Source organism: Geospiza fortis, unplaced genomic scaffold, assembly GCF_000277835.1.
Source record: "Geospiza fortis unplaced genomic scaffold, GeoFor_1.0 scaffold72, whole genome shotgun sequence".
Taxonomy (NCBI): domain Eukaryota; kingdom Metazoa; phylum Chordata; class Aves; order Passeriformes; family Thraupidae; genus Geospiza; species Geospiza fortis.
The window spans coordinates 2,029,017-2,052,280 of NW_005054338.1; the positions used below are offsets into that span (position 1 = coordinate 2,029,017).

At 38.3% G+C, this 23,264-nt stretch overlaps 1 protein-coding gene across 2 annotated transcripts; it reads left to right on the forward strand.

Annotated features, from left to right (window-relative positions):
• Positions 1-6: 6 nt before the first annotated feature.
• ARL6 (ADP ribosylation factor like GTPase 6) lies at positions 7-18,760 on the forward strand. 2 transcript variants are annotated; one of them, XM_031058136.1, is made up of 8 exons: positions 7-171; positions 2,391-2,562; positions 4,346-4,407; positions 6,120-6,188; positions 8,535-8,629; positions 12,291-12,420; positions 13,870-13,925; positions 16,422-18,760. In XM_031058136.1, exons 2-8 carry the CDS (start codon positions 2,440-2,442, stop codon positions 16,445-16,447), a joined length of 561 nt encoding a protein of 186 aa, XP_030913996.1. In that variant the 5' UTR covers positions 7-171; positions 2,391-2,439; the 3' UTR covers positions 16,448-18,760. The 2 variants fall into 2 exon arrangements, with proteins under 2 accessions (XP_030913996.1, XP_005422409.1); XM_005422352.3 differs by having other exon boundaries at positions 2,409-2,562.
• Positions 18,761-23,264: the final 4,504 nt, after the last annotated feature.

Genomic DNA, 23,264 nt, shown 5'->3' on the forward strand with positions numbered 1-23,264 from the left:
CCCTGCCGTGGCCTGTAAGAAGGGACCCGCGGCAGCGGCCGAGGCCCTGGGGTGCGGACGGGAGGGAGAGAAGGCCGGCCCTGGGAGCTGCGATCCGCCGCACTCAGGCCTGGTCCCGAATTGGATCCTTGCACCCCGTGTGCCAGAGGGCGAGCCACGCACAGAGCCCAGGTATTTGATTTATTTCTGCTTCTGCGCAGAAAGGGGAGCTGGGCGGCAAATCCACCCAGCCACTACTAAAGCTTTTCACTGTTTATACATTTTAGCAAGCAAAGGCATTAATGTTCATGGGCTGCAACTCTTATCAGTTGGTATCCTGCCTTCTGTTGGCTAATGACTCTCTTGCTTCCCATGCTAATTAGCCCACATGCTCAGTCTTTCCCTTCTTTTGGATCTTAGACCATTGAAATACATCCAGCCCTAAACCTAAACAAGGCAGTTCTACCGAAAAAAATTATTTGTCTTTCTAACACGTGGACATCACTTAGAGCTTGTTTGTTGGCTGCTCTCTATTTCACGGATTCAATCTCCTGTGTTGTTGATTAGGTTTGAAAATAGGCAAAGATCAGACATGAAAGAACATCCTTTCTTAAGAAAAAAGCTTAGAGTTTGCTGTTAAGCTCCTGGACCAGACTCTGGCTTAAATAATTTTCTGAGATGTCTGATGGATGCTGTATGTCACTGTAGGCAAAATATCAGCTGGCAAAAAAGAGGGGAATGAAGCACCTGTGTTAGCTGTAGCTGCTGTAACTCTTCACAGCTGAGCAAAAACTTGAAAATAGGGGCAGGGCAAGAAGTCAAGGGTGCATTTCTTTCCCACTGTGTTCTTAAATAATGACTGTGCCAACTGGTAGGACATTTTCTGGGAAAACATGGCTCTAGTTAAAATGTTGCTAGAAACTGTTGTGTATTTAGGGTTTTGGATTTAAAAGTGAAGCCCTAGAAGTATTTTTAAGGGCTTGTATTTCCTCCTGTTTCATTTTAGTAGTGCCTACATTGTATTTTTTTGGCCCTCTAGAATGTATTTTTGACCCTCTATATTTTGATCATCTAGAACAGATAGATGAAGCTCTTGATTGGATAAGAAGGTAATGTGTCTTGAAGCAGGGTTTTGTCAGGTTAATTTGATAATAAACAGCTTTAATCTGCTCTCCCAGTTGTATATATGGATTAGAAAAGGAGTGGGGCATAAAACAAAGGGAGTTAGAATGACAGACTTGCTATAACTACCAGGTTTTTTAACCTGGTAATAATTCTGTGTAGCTGTAATGTAGATCATGACCAGTCCTGAATCAAAATGCACCCTAGAAAGCTCTATGTATTTAGAAAGATCTGTATTTTAAAAGGAAATTGAGTGATTACTTTTGTGACTTTATTAAATGCAAAGTTTTGAAATTACAGAATGATGGTTAACTGCTTTTTAGTAATCAGTTAGTGAAGAAGTGTGATCAAAGATTTGTTATTGATGGGGTTTTTTTACCTTTTCCCCCTCCTGCTATGACTTCTTCAGCTTGCAGCCTGAGTTATCCAGTGCTGTGTGTTTTTAATTTATTAAGAAAAAACCAGCCTTCACCACTCCAGAAATCCTCTGACATAAATTAAATACTTTATTATTCAAGGCATCTCAAAGGTTTCAGTTGTCTGATTGCTGAAATTATTTCCAGTGGAATTCATTGAGGGCAGACAAGGGTTATCCTCTTTGCAGAGTGCATTTAGCCAGGTATTGCAGGGCAACACGTGATGTAATCTCCTTTGAATGTGCCACTGCCAGGTAAATTCAGCCAGAGTGTGGGCAGCAGCAGAGGTTTGGCATCTCCCTGACGTGTGGGTGAATCTTTTGGTGTCTGTTAGATCTATTTTAATCAATTTCTATTTGTGGTGAACGAAGCGTTCCTAATTTACACATGTCAATATTGGCAAAATATTGGCAAATTAAGAGTTTGAATTGAATCAACAGAGAGTGCTTTATTTAATGCAGGGTTCAGTAAGTTATGTAGCCAGTGCTGAAGAAGGGAAATACTGTTTTGTTGTCTGAATGGTGTACTGCTGATAATTTGAGGTAAAGATAATGACCCTCCTTTTGTTTTTGCTCACTTTGGTGGCAGCCCTGGTGCTGCTGCATTGTGCCCCTGAGCAGTTTGGGCTGCTCAGGATTTCTGCCCAGTGAATCCAGGGCATTGTGTGATACAGACAGGGCTATAAACAGCCAGGCTGCTTTGGTATCCTGGCTGTAATCAGCTTACCCTCCATGTGCTTATGTGCAGGGCCAGCCCCTGGGGCCGCGTTTGTGCAGGGTCCTGCTCACACCAGCGCTCCCAGGTGTGCGGCTGCTCGGCCCCATGCCCACCCTGCGTGCCGGCGCTGCCCTGCATGTAGCACTTTTCCAACAGCTCTGATTCCCTGAACAGCACGTGGTCCCTGTGACTTCCAGCCACAGCCATGGGATTGTTTGACAAGCTGGCAGGATGGCTTGGCCTGAAGAAAAAGGAGGTTCACGTCTTGTGCCTTGGCTTGGACAACAGCGGCAAAACAACGATCATCAATAAACTCAAACCTTCAAATGTAAGTAGCCTGCGTGGTTCGCTGCTGGGCTTTGTTTGAGCTGGGTTTCCATGCTGTTACAAAGGATGTGCCCATGGAAAAGATTTGAAGAGCTTGTGATTTAGCACAGTGGAACAAGTATATTTTAAGATTTTCCAGCTGACTAAAACTAAGGGTAAGCATTCACACGCACATTATTTTCCAGAAAAACCCCACTGTTAACGTGGCACACTTTCGTTAAGATCACCCAACAAGGAAGGGTTTATGATGGCTGAAATCAGGATCTGCAAGAGTCACTTAAATCACTTAAATAATTGTCACAGGATTACAGTTACAAGTGATGTTGAACATTTAGGATTAATACAGTTGTACAACAACTTGTCATGTTTATTTTAATCTCTTCCTGAAAAATAGTAAGTGCATAAGAGATAACAAAATAAGAAATAAAAAGAAGATGTACATTTAAGGGTGACCTCACTATTTTTAAAGCAGAATAAGTTTCAAAATAAGTACCATTAATACTTGCAGTTCATTCATCCAGTGAAAAGTCTTTGAGGCCACTAGGAGTGCCTAATATTAGGAAAGTAGGATCCTTGTTTCTAGGTATGTTTATGGAGTAGAAATAGACTAATTTTGATAGGCATGTTCAAAGCCAAAGGTTGTGCATCTTGGTTATGTGCATCTGGGAAACTGCTTTTTGCTGTTTATACCAGGACACAGCTTTTTTTATTATTATTATTATGAATTTTCATTCAATTTTACCTGTCCACTGGACATTGTTTAAAAAGTGTGACATAGTGAAGAGTCTGCTACTCTTCCATTCCTGGCAATTATTCTTCCACTGAAAATTGAGTAGATTTATAAACAAAGACTATAAACTCCTTGCTATCTGCTGCCAGTTGTTTGGGAGAAAGGCTACAGTGTGTACCAGGCAAACTGTACTTTATGTAATTACTGAGACCTTTTTTGTTGAGGGTTTTTATGTCATGCCTTAAGCAGTAAAGGATTCCTAACTACAGTTGAACTCAAACTTGAAGATTTATCACAATAATGGCCATTAGAGAAGCTCTCAGTGGAATTACAGGAGTAGAATAAATAGAATTTGTTTGTAATGAGAATTTATAGGAGGATAACTTTGTATGCAACTTTTGCAAGTCCTACCCTAGCAAGACATGCCAAATAGTCTAGCGTGCAACAAATATCTTTAGATCAAAGTTAATAAAACTGTTTATTTTTAGTAAATTCAGTGGACAGGTGATTTTGAGCTCTAGGTCAACTCAGTCTTCTTAAGAACTTCTGCTTTGCCCAGGAGCAATATATTAGGGCCTGATAAATCCAGATGTGTTTCCATCTGTCTGCAGTTGTTTCTGCTGGACCTGCCTATGGATGGTGCTTGGAATAAGGGGCTCAAGGAGTCAGGGCAAGGATTGCATGTCACTTTCTCAGACAGCTCTGTAATCTATGGGATGTGACCTTTCTTGCTGCTCAATATCCATGCTTCTTAGAGGAGCTGTTCTTTTCCACCCACTCAGCTGATAGGTTCCTTGACCAGCTCAGTAGTAAATCAGTTATCAGACAGATCTCTTAATAATGCTTTTGTGTTCTGGCAGTTCCAGGAGTGTTTACTCTATTCCCCAAAAATACAAAGCCCTTGATTCTGAATTACTTTACTTTTCTGGGAACTTTTTAAATATTGCACAGTTTGGGGCAAAAATAGATCTGTAATGTATTCATATTTTAAATATATTTCAGTATTTACATTTTCTAGTTTGATTGTAAAATGTGTGCTTTCTTTCCTTCAAAGGCTCAAACTCAGGACATTGTTCCAACAATAGGATTCAGTATAGAGAAATTCAAGACTTCAAGGTACTACTTTCTTTCTTCATTAGCAGTAATGATTACTACACCATAGCTGGACTTAATTATCTTTTTCAGTGGGTTTGTAACTGAGTATCATGTATAGTGGTGTAATGACATGACATTGCAGTTTGTTGAAATGTAGTACCCACAAGACCTAATCATGAGCCAGGACTGAGTGTGTTAGAATATAATGTGTGTTTTGTGTTGCTATAAAACTATTAAAACATTTTTTAAAGTTTTTTAGTTTTTTTGCAGTAGCCTGTATAAACATCTGATCCCTGTCTGTTGGGAGTTTGAGAATAGGGCACTGTTACAGACTGGAGGAGAAACAGCTGCTGAGGTGGCAGCCTAAATTCCACTCTCAATCTGGTAACCTAAATTAAGCACTCTCACTGGAGGTACTCTGAACAGATTGCAGTGTAATCTCATTAAATGCAAAAGGATGGCTACAGCATTAGCAATGTAAAGGTGGCAGGAGCAAAGGCCAGGAAACAGAGTAATAAGTCATTAGTTGAATGAAGACCAAGGTTTAGATTATCTAAAGAATGTCGTGACACGAGGCTATTTCAAGGAGGCAGCATCATTTTGTTATTTTGTGGCCTTCACTGGATCTTTTAATGTGTGCAGTTAGTCTTCAAACCAAGCAGTATGGCCTCAGTGGGTGGGGGATCTGCAAGAAAATTGTTTATTCCTTGAGCTGATATGTAAGACTGAGAGGTTTCATGTTTCTCTAAGAGGTTCCACAACTGAGCTCACTGAGCTCTGTCCCAATAAAGAACATCAGACAAGTTTGGGATTTCCTGTGTGAGAATGTAAATTAATTTATATTGCTTTTCTTTATTCTGATTCTGTAGTAGGAGAGATGATGACTGTAAATACACCACATAGAATGTTTAAAAAAAACCAAAACAACCTCTAAAAATCCACCTCAAACCCTACAGACTGACAAACCCACAACTCTGTCTGGACATGGAGTGGGAAGGATGTCTGGAGAGCTTCCTTTTCCTAACCTCCTTGTTTTGGTGGCCTCCACTTGGGGAGCTACTTAGGGCTACCCAAAAAAAGGAGAGCCTAGTTCTGAATTCGATGTTGCCTCTGTAAACATTTCAAGAGCAGATGAGAACTTTACTTTGTAGTGTTCAGTAAGTTGCCTTGCTGTATGTAGCGTTTGGGTGAAACCTCACAGTGGCAAAGACTGCTCTTTGTAGCTTGGTCATCTGAACTCATCCATTTTTACCAAAATGTACTCAGTTTTTTTTTCCCTAAAGGTGGAATTTATTTTTTTACGCCTTTTATTTTGCCCACATTTATACCTGTCTAGGGACAGAATTTAAGACATGGACTTCAAGTCATGGTTCATATGAATTTCACTTACTCATAAACAATATTAGATACCAGCGTGATAGAGAGAGAGACTAAATGGGAGCTTGTTTTGCATTTGCTATAACTTTAAGTAATTGGTTTAGTTCTTTTATTCAGATAATAAACACACTTCCCATTGTGAAATATTTTTGTAATAAGGCTGCAAAACAGAGTAGGATCATTTGAAGGCAGATAGTGCAACCAGAGTTCGTTTGGGAATTTTTCCCAGTTGATTTGGACTCAAACTGATCTGGCTTTTTTTTTTTTTTTTTTTTTGGACAGGGTAGCATAGAAAATGGATGTGGTTTGGGTTTTGTTCTTTATTCCTGGGCCTCATGCACTTCTTTTCTTTGCAGTTTGTCTTTCACAGTGTTTGATATGTCAGGTCAAGGGAAATACAGAGACCTCTGGGAACACTACTACAAGTAAGCCTATAATTTATTTTAAAGCATTGCTGTTCATATGTTGTGTAGGTTATTTAAACAGAGGTACGATAATATCTAGTGGTTAGAAATGATTCAGAGAAGGCTTATACCTGGTGTTTGACAGAAGGTTTACTCTGGATAAATAAAACTTTCTATTCTAACAAATGAAAATTTTTATCTGGTGTTACTCCGTGCTTTCGGGGACAACTTTGCAGAAGATACTAGAGATGAGATTTAAATGTTGAAACCTGAAAACCAGTCCTGTAAGAAAGCCCAAGATGAGTTAGGTTCTCAGCTTTTCAGTTCTTCTGTAGGTCAACTACTTAAAACCTGCAAGATATTGGCTGCTGGCTGAGATTTTTAGAGGTGAGGGGAATGAGCCTCAGAGGATAAGGCACATGTAACTAAGAACCTGAATGAACATTCCTAATGTCATTTATTCAACAGGTTATTCTCTGTATTTTATAGCACTCTGGTATTGCCTTTTGGTAATAGATGGACACCATTCTCTGGTTTTGGAGCTTTTAGTGAATTTGTATTGTTTATATTATTTATTATTTCTTATATATATATTTAGTTAATCTTTATTCGCATTGTCTCATTGCTATTCTGTAATGCCTGATCCTGATCTAGATAACATGAACAATACTAAACCATGCAGAAATAGCTTGGAGAAGTAGAAGGGATAAATTCTGAAGATTATAATATTGATTAAATATTAATATCAGTTGTGGTAGAGCTTAAATTGTTTTTTAATTGAGGATTAATGCTTCCTCTCCTTCCTGTGCAAATTGTGTTAGCATTGAAAACATTTGGCCAGGCAATCTTCATTGTTCAAGAGTGTTAGATTTGCATTTCAGTAACTGATGCCCTCAGGCTGCTCTCAAAATGCTAGCAGAGTGCTTCATAAGCAAATAATGTTTGTGATTGCTGTATTTAATGCAGTAACTTATCCCTTGTGGGGCATAAATGGCTTTTTCGTCTTAACAATAACTCCCTAACAGTAAGGGAGTGTTTTAGGTTATGCTGACAGTGAAATATGCACTTGTATCCTCCTCTGGTCCTGAACAAGTGCAGTAGGCACGTATTTAAGATTAACATCTAAGAATAATATAAAAACAATAATTTCTGTTAATTAAATAAAAATATCATTAAAAATAATTATATGCTGTTCAGTTTATAAAGTTCAAGTCTGGACTTTTCTTCTATTTAGCTTGAAAGTATCTTCTACTTCATTCTCTAAGTACATTTATCTTAAATAATCCCAAAGTCATGTTGTGTCCCTATCCCTGATACTTCTTTGTGAAGTTATTTTTTTGGAGGTAAATACATGCCAGTACTCTTCATTCCTCTGGTAAAATACTCTGTACTCGTGAAAATTGCTTAGGCATTTCCAGCTAATATGCAAAAGCTTTATTTACTAAAGGCTCTTTACGCCAAAAAAGAATGGGCCTTCTTATACAATCTTGGGCTGCTCAGGTTATTTCTGGTTTTCAGCAGGTATAGATCTGTTTCTTATCAAAATACAAAGATAGATGGTGCTGGAGGGTAAAGAATGTATTCATAATGGTGTCTCAGAGAAACGTAAAATGAAGGAGAAGTGATTACATTAAAATGTAAATATATTTCTGTGGGTGTTTACAACAGGTGAATTATGAATTGGTGAGATTTTATTTGGTTTTCAAAACAAGTTTCAATAAATGGAACATCAAGTCAAAATATCAGTAACATCCTGAAATAATGAGTTGAGTAGCTGCATTTATGTTGTGTCTGTGGTCACACTACCAGCAAAATGTCCAAATTATTTGAAATAGTTGAAAGTTTTTACCTGTTATTTGAAGATCCTGTTTATGCAGATTATGTAAAGGTTAAAATAAGCTGCATATGCCTAGCTAGTGGACACAGGTTTTGTCTAAAAAGGTATTTGACCTTTCTCTAAATAAATTTAGTACAGGAAATACAGAATTTCTGTAAAGATCTGTCTTTATGGGGTTTTTTCCTGCCTGACCACAATGTCAAAATAGCAGTTGGTTACATTTTAAAGTTCATTTTTCAGTCTGGGTAGTAAAACCAGGCTTTTCTAGAAGGTATGTGGAGACTGAACCTTGTAGGAGCAGGTAACAGCCTCATGTCTAAAAAAAAATGCATGTTACTGAAAGATTAAATTTCAGAAATAAGACAGGATTCAAATGTTAATGGTAAATAACAATGACAAAAATTAGAGGAAAAATCAAGTTTGTTTGGACTTTTTTCTTGGTGTTTCTTCTGAAGCCTTTTCTTATTCACAGAATATTCATTTCTTTGAGAACGTATAATTTGCCTCTTTGCTCTTTTTATGTTATGCAGAGAAGGCCAAGCCATTATTTTTGTCATTGATAGCAGTGACAAACTAAGAATGGTTGTGGCCAAAGAAGAACTTGACACCCTTCTGAATCATCCAGGTGAGGAGGCTTTTTTCCCATTTTGTGTCCATATTTGTTATGTTGCCTTAAGAAAAGCCCTTATCTGACGCATTCTGAGTACTTTGCAAGCATTTTAACCTTACATGAATATTAGCACAATAATCTTCCAAAACATGTGGGTTCTTTTTTACCTATTCACATTTGGAAATTGGTCACAATTCGGCTTTCTACACTGAGTTCAGTTGGTCTCTTATTAATCAACATAGATCAAAAGTTACATTGTTTTGAGAAAGAACAGACTTCGAGTTGGAAGCTGCCCAGGCTTCTTGTGATAACCAGCAGAGACAAAACTGTGTCTCCCTGTCTGTTTTTTTCCATGAGGACAGTTAATTCCTTTAATGTAACATTTAACTTTCTTTTGTCATCTTCATTATAATTTTTTATGCTTTATCCAGAAATACAAAGGGATAATTACACCAGTCAGTTTCAATTCCCTATGGAAGAGGATATGAGAGGATTTGTGATCAGGGTCTTATTTTTCTGGGTTTGGTTTGGTTTTTTTTTTTACGTGAGACTGCACCTTAATTAAGTTCTGTTATCAGTCAATTCTTTGCCCTTCCATGTATCCAACTTACTGGGATGTGTCTGTAAGCAATATACAATTTTGACTTTCAACACTTCTGGTAATTGCTCTGCCTAACCAGAATATTAAACTACATCTAGGAAGTTTAAAAGTGAAATAATCCTGTGATTCATTAATTATTTATTGAAATGATACAGCCTTAACTTGTGGGATTTCCATGCTGAAAGTAAGAAAGGAAAAGCTGACTTGTATTTCTAAGAAAAACAAAGTGTGATAGGCACAAATATATTCCCATGACTTTATTTTCCATGATTACTGTATACAATAATTCAGTAACAAAGATGCTGGAGCAGACTGGACCTTATTTTCATGCTCTAATTTCTCATTCAAGGGTATGGGCTACTTCAAATGCAGACACTGAAAAGACGGTGTTACAAAAGTCACAGGGAGGATGAGGTGAGCCAAGGGCTGCAGGTGGATTACACAGAGGCCAGGGCACTTTGTACCAAGTCAGGAATTAACTGCAGCAGTAAAACCCAATTCTCTTAGTAAAGTGGAACCACGCAGGGCCAAGGGTGAGAGGTAAAGCTGCTGGAAAAAGCTGCTGGTTTAACAGAGGGCAGAATAACAAAAATGTTTAGACAGAGTAGAAGCAACCTTAGGTGGGGCTTTTCATTTAGGCATTAAGAAGTCACTAATGCTGACCTAGCAGCTCAGTGCTGTTCAGTTGTTCATGAGTTTGTGTCTTCAAGTTCAAAACACCAGGCTCTGGCCACTGAGTGCAGTCCTGAGAGCCAGGAGACAGCAGTTGTGGGTTTCTGCCTTGGTGTGGCTTAGCTCCAACAAGCAACAGTGTCACTGATTTATCAGTTTTGATATGTCAAAGAGCTTTAAAAGTTCTTCTAGGATAATGTTCAATAAAAGTAGCTGTTGGGTGAATCAATATACAACAGGTTTGCTATATCAGTACTTTTATTTGTATTAGTGTTCTGTCTTTCTTGCTGCATACCCTACTTCCTCCCAATCTATGCTTCTGTCAGTGTCATCCTCTTGGAGTGGTTTAAATGTATGTATTTACCTAAGTTTTAAATGGAATTGAATCAATTCCTGTCTCTGAAAATCTTAGCAATCCCACAGTAAAACATTTCCCTGTCTTTTTGCCAAGCTTTGCCTGAGGGAAAGGGAAGGGAATGTGTCCTGTGAAGCATTAATGGGGTTAGAAGTTGTACTACCTGGGACTCTTTTGTGAATCAGAGCTATAAATTATTTTTACTTACATTAATGGACAATGCACTCTTGAAATAACAGTTTATTGATAACTGTATCATATTTTGGTTTTTTACTCAAATTTCATTCTTCAGCACTTTGAAAGATGGTAGCTGTAGGTTACCTGGATTAGATGATGACTCTTGGGTCACTTCACCTCCAGCACATGCTTCTAAACTAAACTGAAATTCTTGTAAACTTGAAATTCATAAAATTGCACATCACACATCTAGTGTCTGGAATATTTTTAATATGTTAATTTATAACCACTTGCAGCTGGAAAAATTTTGCTTTCCATTAATTACTGTGAAAATTGTGGCAGGAAATATAAATTTCTGTGACCATTACTTTATTTAGTGAATATCTTTGGGTGTGCATTATGAGTCTGGGTGGGTAGGTTGTGCCCCTTTCTAATTGTTTAGGAAAACACTGGAAACTCCTTGATTAACTTGGCTGTTTGCATATGCGATGTCAGCTAATTTATATGGTTTTAATTTACCCATAACCTGCAACCTGTGGCTACCGGGGTTCATTTAATTGTACTGTAAATTACTGTAAAAATTTCAGTCAGGAGACTCCATAGCTGTTCAACTATGGAATCAAAACAGAGATTTAATTATGCTGTGCTTGTATTTTGAGGCCTTTGACTTGTGTTTATGGATATCAGAGGACAAAAGAGCTCCAGGAAGGGTAAATAGTTTGTGAAAATTGTCAGTGTTTTGATCAGCACTTACTATCTCTGAATGAATATGAGGAGGTAGTGTTATCTCCACTGATTCTGTGGAAAGGTTTAGTAGGAAGGTGGAAAAGAACATAATTAGGAAAGTTCAAACCATTTCAGCACTGACAGTTTGTTGGGATTTCGGGGGGTTTTATCATCCTCCTGCCTATCAGCGGGGTAGATGGCTTATGTTTTACATTTTAATATAAATCCTTACCTAGTTTCCTGTGTGACATAACCTTTTCTTTTTACTATTTTAAAAAGAGCCTGTGTAGCAATTTTCATTGAGGTGGTAGTGTGTAACTTCTTTTCCTATCAAGCACTGATGGATAGACTAAAACCTAGATTGTGTCTAATCCTGGATATCATTCTTTGTATAAATAATATGAAAAACTTTTGAGAGTTAGTGTTGGTGCTGGTAATTTTTGTGGCAGTATTACATCTGTAACTTTGAAGAGAATATGTTTTGTTTCCTTTCAATCATCCATATAGTCTTTTGGAGTAATCTGTGAGGTTTAAACTTGTCTTTGTGTAAGTATCCCAGAAATTGCCAGAGTACTTTGTTTGGTCTGTAGTTCTCACTGCTAGCTGAAAGAGCTTCTGGAGAAGAAGTCCTTCTAGGGAAGGGAGAATAAAGGATGTCCACATGTGCATTTTTTCTAGTTTTATGAATTCTGTGAAGTAATGGATGCTTTCCAGGACGCTAAAGGATAATTCAGACTACCTTTCTCAGCTGTGATGTTATGAATGAACACGAATTATTTTTTCCATCCATTTTATACATCCAATCCTCACTAAGCAGAGATGTGCAGTGTTTTTAGGCAGTGGTTTAATCTCTTGTTCCTCAGCTTCACCAGCAATTCCTATCTCCAGCTTGAAGTGTGGGTATAAGGTAGGGGGAGAGGGGGTGGAAGATTCCAAAGCCTGCAAGGAAGTTTGTGAGCATTTTGAAAGCATGCAGCAGAGGCCAGGTGACCCAGCAGTGTGTGCATCTTGGTAGGATACAACCTTCAGAGAATTGCAGCTACAGGTGAGCAAAATACCTTGCTGTGTTGTTTGTACCTTCTTACATGCAGAGATTAATGAGTGCTGCCTCATGGCCTGAGAATTCTGTGTCTGCTCATGCCTAGACATTAAGCACCGCCGGCTGCCTATTCTCTTCTTTGCTAACAAGATGGACCTCAGGGATGCAGTGTCATCTGTGAAAGTGTCTCAGCTGCTGTCCTTAGAAAACATCAAAGACAAACCCTGGCATATCTGGTAAAGGTGTCTTTTTCTATCCTTTTGTTGGTATTACTTTGTGCGTTCCTATTTTAGCCCTGTCGTGCCATTCACTGTTGTATAAAATAAATGGAGTAGATAAAAGACAGATTCTACATGTGAAACACTAAGTTTAAAACAGTAATGTTAAAATACTTATGGTGAAACTTACTTTAAATGTATAATGTATTCCTTTAGCCTGTGTCTTTAGAGTTTTCACAACAGAATTGTTAGCCAAGTAATGGAGTGGAGGATTTCCAGTGAAATCAGAAAGCAGGGTTGCTATGAGAAGAACAGTTGACATTATATTTTGCTGGGAAATTGAGTAGAATTGTTATTGAAGTGCTCCTGCTAGATTACCTTGCAGGTTTGAGAATATCAAAAATAAAACCTTTGGAGTTTTTTTCCACTCGTCAGATGCTTCAGTAAACTGTTGTTGAAAGGCCATTTAGTAAACTGTTCTCTTCTGTATTCAGAGAGACACTGTACTCTTTCTAGCAAGTCACGTTTGAGGGGATTTTTAGTTGTAGGAGCTAGTCTTTTGTTCCTGAAGGATGTAAGCTTTACTTAGTGCTGGTGTTCACAACTCTCCTTCTATAGGAAGTGCTTTATGGAAGTTAGTTTTTTTGTCCTATTAAAGTCCTCAGCTGTTTGAAATAAAAGTGAAATCAGCCACTAAATGCTGCTGAAAGCTACAATTTTCATTTTAGGCCCTTTCATGTTAAACTTGATTACCTGGACATTGTTTTTGTCCAGAAATCACACTAATGAATTCCCAAGCTTCTTGGAAGATCGTTTTATAGGGAACTGCAGTTACAGTCCAGATTCAGTGCTGTGCTGGTTTTCATGAATTGAAGAATGGAGAGCATTTAAACAGTTATCCCCCAGTGATTCAGAAGGTGGATTTACACTGCTGTCAGTGTAGCAGAATAGTTTTATACATTAGCAGAAACTCCTGGGGTTGCTGTTACAATGAAGTGTGTACACACACATAATTCCTCCTTCTGGTACTCCAGCATTCTCACTGTGTGTAGGAACTGTGTGGAGAACTTCTGGGCCTGAACATATTAAAAGTCTTATCCAGCCTAAATGATTCCATGATTCATGGCTGCTGTTGGAGGGAGTAAACATCTTTCACAGCATTGTCTCAGGAGGGAGGTGCTGCAGAACAATGTGTCTGCCTCGTGTGGGAGCTCTCCCAGACCCCCTCATTCTAGGAATGATTCCTTGTGCCTTGAAAATGGAATTAAAAGAGATCACATCATGAAATGGTGTTTCCCTGTGGGGAAGGTACCCTATATTATTTGAGGAGCAGTCTTCTCCATAGGAAGAAAACTTAAGGAAACTACCTGATGCTACTTTGCAATTATGTAAATTACAAGTTTGGTGATGACTCAACTAAAACTGGTATTTTTACAATGTTTCTGAAATTTGATTTGTTTCTTTCAGTGCCAGTGATGCTCTTAAAGGAGAAGGATTACAAGAAGGTGTGGATTGGCTCCAAGGTATATCATATGTAATTCTCTTGCTGTATTTTCATTCTGTTTAACACTTTCATTTTGTAAGGTTTTTTCTTTATTATTTCCTTTGTTTTCTTTCTGTCTGTTTCTGCTGTCAGATCAAATTACACAGTGAGTACTAAAGCTCTATCTCATATTTGCCTTTCATTTACCTCCTTAATGTACACAAAACATCATGTGGCCTTCCCTGACTAGAGTATGTATTATGAAATACTAATGCACACTCTTGCAAACAGTGTAGCACTTTCATTTAAACAATACCAGCTCCCACACTTCAACTTCTTATTGTGGTAGTTCAGTTTCTTCTTTAATTTATTTTTAATGTCCTGTCCCTGTTTTACATAACTTAATGTTATGTATCAAGAAATGGTGAAAGAAAATAAGCCAAGTACGCAGACGAGTACACTGGTTTTAATTATACACCTTCAGCTCTTTAATCCAGAGCCAAAAGAAGAACTTCTTACACCATAACGATTATAGGACATGTAGACACTCATAACTGCATGGAAAATATCAAATCCAGCTTGGATGATGTCTGACATCCAGCATCTTTAATTACAAACTTGATACAGATGATGTGTAGTTACAAACTTGATACAGATGTTGTGTAATTACAAACTTGGTCCAGATGTTGTGTGTTGGTAAGGCTCTGGTCTCTCCTGTCCTCCTGCTCAGTGTTTAGATTAGTGAACTGTGGCATAGTTTTGGCAGGCTGGTCCCAGTTTTAGCTCCCTGGCTGGTGTTGCTTGTGCTGTGGAGCGCTTGTGGGCCGGGTGTCAGCGCTGGCCCGGGGACAGAGCCCCTTCCACAAGGGTGACAGCCAGCCCTGGCCCGGCTTAACCCATCCCCACTGCTCGGGGGACACCAGGCCGTCCTTTCCACTTAGACTCGTCCTGCTGGCTAGAAAAAGGTGGTTTGTTTTACCCAGTTACTGTAGAGTACAAAAACATTTGGTGATGTTTTCAGAGGGAGGGCTGCTCGCCAAAAATAGTCTTTGGAAAGAGATTTACTGCCCTACAGAAGAGCAGTGATGTATCCTCCACCAGCTAAAATAATTCTGGGGTGGGGAACCAGGATTTTGGTATTGAGTGTCCTCCTCTCCTGCATCCTATCATCATAGAGGCAGATTCTAAATGATAATTTTTCCTAATTTCAGGCACAGTTCTGGCTTAGTAATGTTTTCTTGCTATGTTCAGTCTCCACTTCTCTTGGAAGAACCTTTAGAGTTTCAGTCCAAATTTTGGGTTTTTACATAGCTTCATGCAACTTAAAAGGATCTCAAATGCTTGTGTAAATATTTTCTGACAAAATATTTAAGTTATATATGTAGATTTTTTTTTAAGCACAGCAAGCAGATGCTTCTGCTGTCACTCACATAGCTCTTACAGCTATTCATTTCTTGTGGAGTGTTAAACTTCTTAATTTTCAGAGCTGAAAATCCTCATGAAGGGGCTCTATCTGAAAATTTCCTTTAAGTCCCTGGTTCAGTGAACCCAAAAGCTGAAGACGGGTTGAGTTTAAATGGTACTGTAAACCTAAGCACATGTAGTTTGGCAATCATATGTTTAAAGGCTGAATACTTTGATATTTCAAGGACAAATTTTTATTCTTGAGTCTCCTCATTCCTAGAGCACCAGATGCAAATATTTGGAACAAATCTGTAGTTATGGTAGTCCCTAAATCACAGCCTGGGGATGCCATAAAATTCAGAGGAGGAAATGACACCTGGTGAATGAGTACTCAGTTCTTGTCAGCAGCCAAGCTTTTCTTAGTTACCCCTTCCAGACCCATTTCACAGTTGGGGTGGCAGGAGCAGAAAGTTTTGTGGATTTTTCTCCCTAGCGAAGGCTGAGTTTGCTATTTCCCTATTTTGTAATGGGGTTGCTTTTGCAACAGCACATCCTCCACAGGGTAAAACAAACCTGTCTCACAGCATTCCCCCTTAGTGGGAGAGATTGTGCTGATTTCCACATTTTGTAGTGGGATGCTGGGTGTTTTTGGTACCCAAGAAAACCTTTGAAGTGAGTTGAGAAGTGGCAATCAGGCAGCAATATGGAGAAGTGTGGCTACAGACTGCAGTGTTTTCATGTGAGTTATTGGAAACCAAACTTTAAATCTTTTGCTGTTGGGCGGTTCATGTTCAGTTAGGTGGAAGCCAAAATGCCTACAAGGAATTGAAATACATACTTCATAAAACAAACTCCCAGGTCTTATGGTCATCAAAGTGATCTTATAAGCCTGAAGATAAAAATTGTAGTAGATGTGAAGAGTCTCCCTGTTAAATATGCAAGGTTTGGGGGAAACAACTTGGCTATAAAGGAATTTCAGAAGTGGATGAGAGAGCAAGTTGAAAACAAATGCTGTGTTGTCTCCCATTCTTGCAACTACACCAAAATATCTAGATCTGTTTATGCTTTCAAAAAGCAAAATGCAGCAAGTATTCATCTTGTGCTAAGACTAGATGTTTCTTTTTATTAACAGGTCAGATGCAAGCAATGAAGACATGAGAGATAAATAAAGAATCTGTGGGGTTGTTTTACACCTTTTGTCAGTAGGTGAAGAACAAGTTCCTTGGAAAGGAAGAATGATTTGAAGAAGATGAACAGTTCAGCTAAAATATCCTGTATTGACTTGTTTCAGTTTAGTATCTCTTCCAGGAAAAGTGAATGTAGACAACCTAGCACCTCAGGTATGCACATTGATGAATTAAATTGAATCTTGTAGACTGGAGAGCGTATACAAAAAAAAATATTTGTGTTAACAATAAACATCTGCATTCATTTGAGGTTTAGGTGATAATTAGCCATCAGTAAATGCCCCTCTGTTTTTTGGGGGGATGTGTTTTGAGCAAATGGGAATATTTATTTTCCAGAGAAACAATAATCAGCACTTCCTGAAATCCATCTACATAAGATACCTACTGATTTTAGATGCCCAGTTTTAGGCATTACTGCCATTTTTTTAATATTAAAGTTTGATGTTGGGTTTTTATTATCCATCTCTAATATACTTCTATAAGAGTATTTTGATTAAAGATATAAGAATTCAAGTGTTCAGTATATTTGTTATAGATGATTGCAGATGTTTTTAAGAAATTGCTTTTAACTAAATGTTACTAATTGTTTTTTGTGATTATACCATGGTTATATTTGCACTCCCATCAATAAAACTACAAATATATGACATGCCCTGATTGGGTTTTTTAACTTCAATATGCTCATTAATGGTCTTTACATCCTAGAGATTTCTGCTTTTCTGTTAATTTCATTTGGAATTTGTTTATCCATATTCATGTGGATATAGCACTGTATATGTAATAAAATGGTATCTCTGTTGCCAAGGGGTTTTTTTATTAATTGCATATATTTTTTACACTGCCTAATCCACTAGACTTCTCTTTCAGATACTTGAGGAGCATATGAATCACAGGATGGGTCAGACTGGAAGGGACCACAGTGGGCTCATCTGGCCCAACCTCCCTGCTCAGGCAGGATCATCCCAGAGCACATGGCACAGGATTGCGTCCAGGTGGCTCTGGAATATCCCCAGTGAGGGGGACTCCACAGCCTCTCTGGACAATCTGTTCCAATGCATGGTCACTGCACAGGAAAGTTCTTCTCATGTCCAGGTGGATTTTCCTGTGTATCAGTTTCTTGCAAGTTGTTTGAAAACACAGTTAAGGGACAGCTCACTGGTTTGCTAGATCATTATTATGAAATGTCTTATATATATATATATCTTGTGTATAAAGAGTTTTACTTCCAAAAATAAATGTAATAAACATTCTGGCTCCAAAGTGTACCATACGTAAAAAATTAAGAACTTTATTTTTGTTCTGCCACTTCAGGAAAGAGCAGACTGACCCTGGCAGTGCTGAAGACTCCATTTAACTCAGTGATTACCTGATCCCTGTGGGACATGTAACATGCAGCTCTTGCAAAAGCTTCCCCCCACACCCATTAGCATATGAGACACATAAATGTTCTGTCAGCATGGCTTCTAGGCCTCACCTCATAGAGGAGTATTTGGAGCAAAGGGAACTGAAATGGGAGAACTGTCATGTACTCTCAGTTGTTAAATAGTTAAATTTAACTCCCCTGCTTTGCCAAAATAAAATCTCACTGTAAGAAATCTTTCTTACAGGATATTGTGGTCTTACAGTTCAGTTAATCATGGAAGTATTTTCATGTCCCTTTCTGTGACACTGTTGGCCTTTTGTCAACTTTGAATCCAAGTGTCTATACAAAAATCAAATACAAAGGAGGAACAGTAATGTATCATCCTGATAAATTTTCCTCTGAATTGTGGGCAGATAATTTTGGGTTTACTTTGCTTTGGATAATATAGTAATTAAAATAATGGGTTGGAAGGGAACTTAAAGATCATTGAGTTCCAGCCCCTCCCTTGCTTGGACAAGGGACACCTTCCACCAGACCAGGTTGCTCAGAGCTCCATCCAGCCTGGCCTTGAACAATTCCAGGGGTGGGAACACTGCAAATTCCTTGGCCAATCACTGCCAGTGCCTCACCATGCTCTCCATAAAGAATTCTTTCTCAATATCTAATCTAAAACGATTCTCTTGAAAGTAATACTTGTAAAACTGTTTTGCTGTGTGTATTTTGTAATTATTGTGGATCACTTATATGTCTTATTCAAGTGAAACATGTAGTTTTAAGTTAACAGTTTCTTTTCTACCCAAGAAAATTTAAGTTCTTACATAGAATCCATCTGCATTTCTGACTTCCTTGAATGGTATGATCTTGATGGTTTTCTGATTATTTTTGTTTGTTTATTTCAAATTACATAAACTGCTATGTTTATGTTGTGGATTGCCTTTACTGTCATGGGAAGCTGTTAGAACTTACTGCTTTGTTCTTCCATCTGCAAATCCAATGGAAACACTCTAATTTTTTTTTTTTTTTTGCTCTCTAATTTGGTTAGTAAGTGCTTTTTGCAAACAGCAGTTAGGTTTGTACTTTTTTTTATTGTTCTCTTCTTGATTTTTTGGTGTTTGATTTTGTTCTGCAGTGAACAGTTCTGTTCCTCCCCTAAGGGGCCACTGGTCTGAATGAAAACATGTTGAAAGGAATGGAAATAGGAGCAGTTCTATTAGAAAAACGCTGGATTTTTATTTCCCCCTCCTTATTACTGCTTCAGCCATTAGTTATGTCTTACTTTTAGAACATTTGTGATCAATCTGAACATAAAACCTCCTGAGGGCGTCTCTGCATGTTTACCTCTCCTTCCCACCTTGGTGTACAGGCATAAGTCACTAACATCCACAGGTGCTGGAGCCCTGAGTTGCTCTAAAAATGTTGAATTTGGTGCAAGGATCATATATTGCACAAAATCCTCATGTATCTGTGCAAAAAGGCTGCTTTGGAGTTGGTTTTTGTGGCTGTCAGACTTCCATGCCATTCTCCCATAACATTTAGGATGTTAAAGTACTGAATGAGGTCCCTCTGGGTGCTCCAAGACAGTTTGCATTGACAAGTTCTTTGTGCCTGAGGAACAAAGCAGACAAGTTAATATTCCCTTTTTTTGATCCATGTTACTGTAGGTGTGTGCATTATGTGATATAACTTGAAGGGCAGTAGAGTGACCAAAAGTGACTCAGGGAATTTGGTCTTTACACCCCACTCAGTGTTTTGTGCTGTTGCTTCTATGAATGCTGCCCACCTAGATATTTATTAATTTCCTTTAAATATGCCTGCTCAGGCTTAAGAGCTAGCATTTTTAGCTGAAATATGGTGCAGTTGTTTTCACATACAAAGTGTTGCCTTCTAGGTCTCTTTACTGAGGGGGGGGGGGCTATCAGGTAAATGTGTAAATCCTGGTTTTCCTAGCTGTGCCTCTCTAGTACTGGAGCACCAGTCCATGGGAGCCTTGTGTTTAACTACTGCTTGCAGCTGTGCTGAGAGCCTGTGTGGCCTCAACACTCCTGGGCAATTTCACATGAAGCCAGTGCAGCTCTAAGTGTGAGGATGTAAATGTAATGGAGCCTCCTTTTAATCTCAGCCCTCTAACTGTAATTTCCTTGGGGTGTTTTATTTACTAATATGAAAGATAAGCTGCTGTAAAAGACCAGACATAACAGCTCAGCTTAGTTGTCTGCAGACAGGAATTCTGATGTGGTAATACATGGAATGGTAACGTTGCACTTCAGAGCTTCTGTAAAACAGCTGTGCAACTGTTTTGGAAAGCAGCTTATCTCTTAGGAGCTTTAAGTAGAAAATATCATTTTGTTGGTAATAAGAAGTAAAAGTAATGCTGATTCAAAATGCTTGTCCTTAAAAGCAAACATTTATTAAGCCAAGAAATGGTGTTTAATCTCAAATGGGGTGGGGCTGGGGGGAATTTTTGTTTGTTTGCCTTAAGTTTTACTTGTTTTTAAAGTTTTACTTAGTTGGAAAATCACTCTTTTTATGATTAATTCCTGTCATCCATTTATTTTGTTCTTTTCTGGCCTGCCTCATTCCTGTTTTACAGAAATCCTTACAAATCTTGATCCTCAAGCAGACTTTTTGGTCTGCTTCTTTTAAGTTTAGCTGAGTATTCTGCTAGTGAAACTTTGCAGCTCCCTTCCCTGTTGTTTTGGTTTTAGGTGGGTTTTTTTGAGTAAGAAAATAGATAATGAGAGAAGGTCACAGAAAAGAGCACTAAAAAAGCAAAAAAGGTACTACCAAGAAAGTCTCCAACTCTCCTCTTTCAGAAGGGTCAGGAAAGTTTGCTTTCAAGGTTAGTTTTATATGCCCTGATCCTTTTTTATTATTTTTCACTGCTTAAATTTAAAAACACTCTGTTACTGTGCAAAACTAATACTGTGTGTAATAGCTAATCAGAGTTCAGAGCTTTAAATGCTCTCTTGTAACAAATGCCAAGTGTTTTTAGTAATATTTTGTAACCATCCTTTAGTTCAAGGCTCTGTAGCTCCTGTCACAGTAAGTTACATCAGGGAAGCATCTGTGTTTGTGTGAACCAGCACTTTGTAATTAATTTACCACTGTTCAGCCAGTTGGATTTACCACTTAATTGGTTGAATTTTCGTGGCCATATGAAATTCTTGCTCTCACAAGTACAGCATGTACGTGATAATGTACTGTTCTCCTTCGGTGCATGTCAGGATCTCACCATGCAAATTAGCCGTGTTTGCTTTTCCCACTCTCCTAATGACAGCATGAAACCCCCTCCCACTACTGTTTTTCAAAATAAATCCTTGAAATGAAAGCTAGGCTCTTAATGTCTGTCTGCCATTAAATGATCTTGTGTTCTCCAAACTGTTTCCCAGGAGATGAATTTAATTGTATTACAATCATATTACTCAGGCAGCAGCTCGAAAGGGGGTGTTTGTAATTTCTCTGGGATTCAGGGAGCACCTTTGAAGAACAGAGTAACTTGTGTAGTAAAGGAAGTGTAAATTTAGCAACTTCATGCCAGGCAGGCTTTTGGCAAACAATGTTGTCTTTGAAGATCAGTAAGTAGATTGAAGGCCTAGCAAAATAGTTACTGAGCCACATTTAGTTTGCTGAAGAGTTACCTAATAGTTCTCAATAAAGGGAAGAAAAGACAGTAAGGAAAGATTTTCAAAATCAAGGAAATTGGATGTGTGAAGGAAATTTCTTTGGGCTGGAGTCACACTAGTGAGTATTAAAGAAACTCAAGCCTCATGAGGCTCAGTGAGGTGACCATGATAAATGATTGAAGTGGATGCTTAGTGATACAGACTAATGAGAGCAGCCCCATCAAACTGCTTTTACAGGGCAAAGAGTGCTGGTGCTGAGAGCCTGATGTCCTAATCTGTGTGGCCTCAGTTTCCCTCAGCCTGAGCCTTTCCAAGGGCTACTCAGTCCTTGGAGCACGCTGTGCACTCTTGACTTTGAGATGCAGTTTCATCCAGAAAGAATCAGTTTGTGACCTCCCAGCCAACTCTGCCGTGTAAACAAAAGCACTGCTAGTGAGGATTATCTTTAAAATACCCTCCTGACCTGAATTAATGCACGAGTGGAGGCATGCCTGTACAAACCTAAGAGGGAAACAATCCCAAACTTTTCAAACCATGGGGTTGGAGCGATGTGAAAGAACAGCAGAACTTGGCAAGAGGTCTCCACAAGCCAAGGTTCCCCAGGAATAATGCCAGTGAAATATTTAGGAAAAATACAAGTTTGTAGTGCATTTCACTTGGAACTGGGAAAGTTTACTTCACAAATACAGGATATAACCATTGGACAGGGATTAAGGGGTAACACTTCCAACTTGAAGGAAATGGCATAATGTCACTTGTGAAAAAACAGGCAGTCATGAGCAAATAATAATAAATATTAAAATCTTTATGTCAATAATAATAGAGTTGTCTGTCAGGCATCACTGCTGTTCTTGCCATCATCTGTATTTATGATCACACAGGTTTAAAGGTGTTACTAGGAAAAGAACTTGGCAATCTTTTTTTTTTTTTTTGCTTAAATTATCACTCTGCAAGTAAATCTCTCTTTGTTTTGTAAATCTCTCTTTGTTTTAAGCTTATCCATCAACATTTATTGGCATAAAGTGAAAAGGAAAAAAAGTGTCTAAAAATTGGTGTAATGAGTAACAAATGGAATCAATGAACCAGAAAGTGGATGTTGTTTTCAGTGATTGCAATATTCCAAGGATTTTGTTCATCATGTATTACACCATCAGTGAATTACATGAAAGCGTCTTGGACCCAATTTAACGTTTCTATCTGTGAGGTGATGTTGTTGGCCAGTCATTAATTCTTGCTATAGAGAAGTAAGGACTGGTGAAGGGTTTCTTTTCAAGGGTGGAATATTTCTGCTGGGAAAGTTGCTGCTTTTCTCTTGTAATACTTGTTTTTATTCCCTCTTCAGCCCCATTTTTTCAGGTGGTCTTTTACATCCTTAGGTAGTTTTCAACAGGGAAGTGTTACTCTGTTTTGAGATGCCTAATTGTAATCTATGCATAATTGTTTTCTAGGTCCTCTGCTGAGCTTTAAATCAAGAGCAAGTTAATGCTCTAAAAAATTTTTGGCAGCAGTTTCAAAGCTGGCTAAATTGAGCTACAAACTAATCCAATCTAGTGGTTAGAAAGTATTGCTGTATTTTGCAGTTAAGTTTTGAATGTTACTATTTCTTTCATTGGTACCATTATAAAATAAGATCAATCACTATTATGTTAGAAAACAATTGTAGAACAGCCACTTCAATGGTGATTTACCACTATTATTATAGGTACATGTAATATAATAAAACTGTGTTGTAGCTTTAGAGTTCCTGAAAAGTAAAAGACATATAGGCAAAATCAAGTCGTTCAGGTTGTAGGAATAATTTT

Excerpts from the sequence above, each read along its gene's own strand:
- ARL6 (XM_031058136.1), top strand. The coding sequence starts at position 2,440 with ATGGGATTGTTTGACAAGCTGGCAGGATGGCTTGGCCTGAAGAAAAAG. Across the intron at positions 6,189-8,534 it reads CTCTGGGAACACTACTACAA|AGAAGGCCAAGCCATTATTT; the intron begins GTAAGCCTATAA and ends TATGTTATGCAG. Across the intron at positions 8,630-12,290 it reads CACCCTTCTGAATCATCCAG|ACATTAAGCACCGCCGGCTG; the intron begins GTGAGGAGGCTT and ends GCTCATGCCTAG.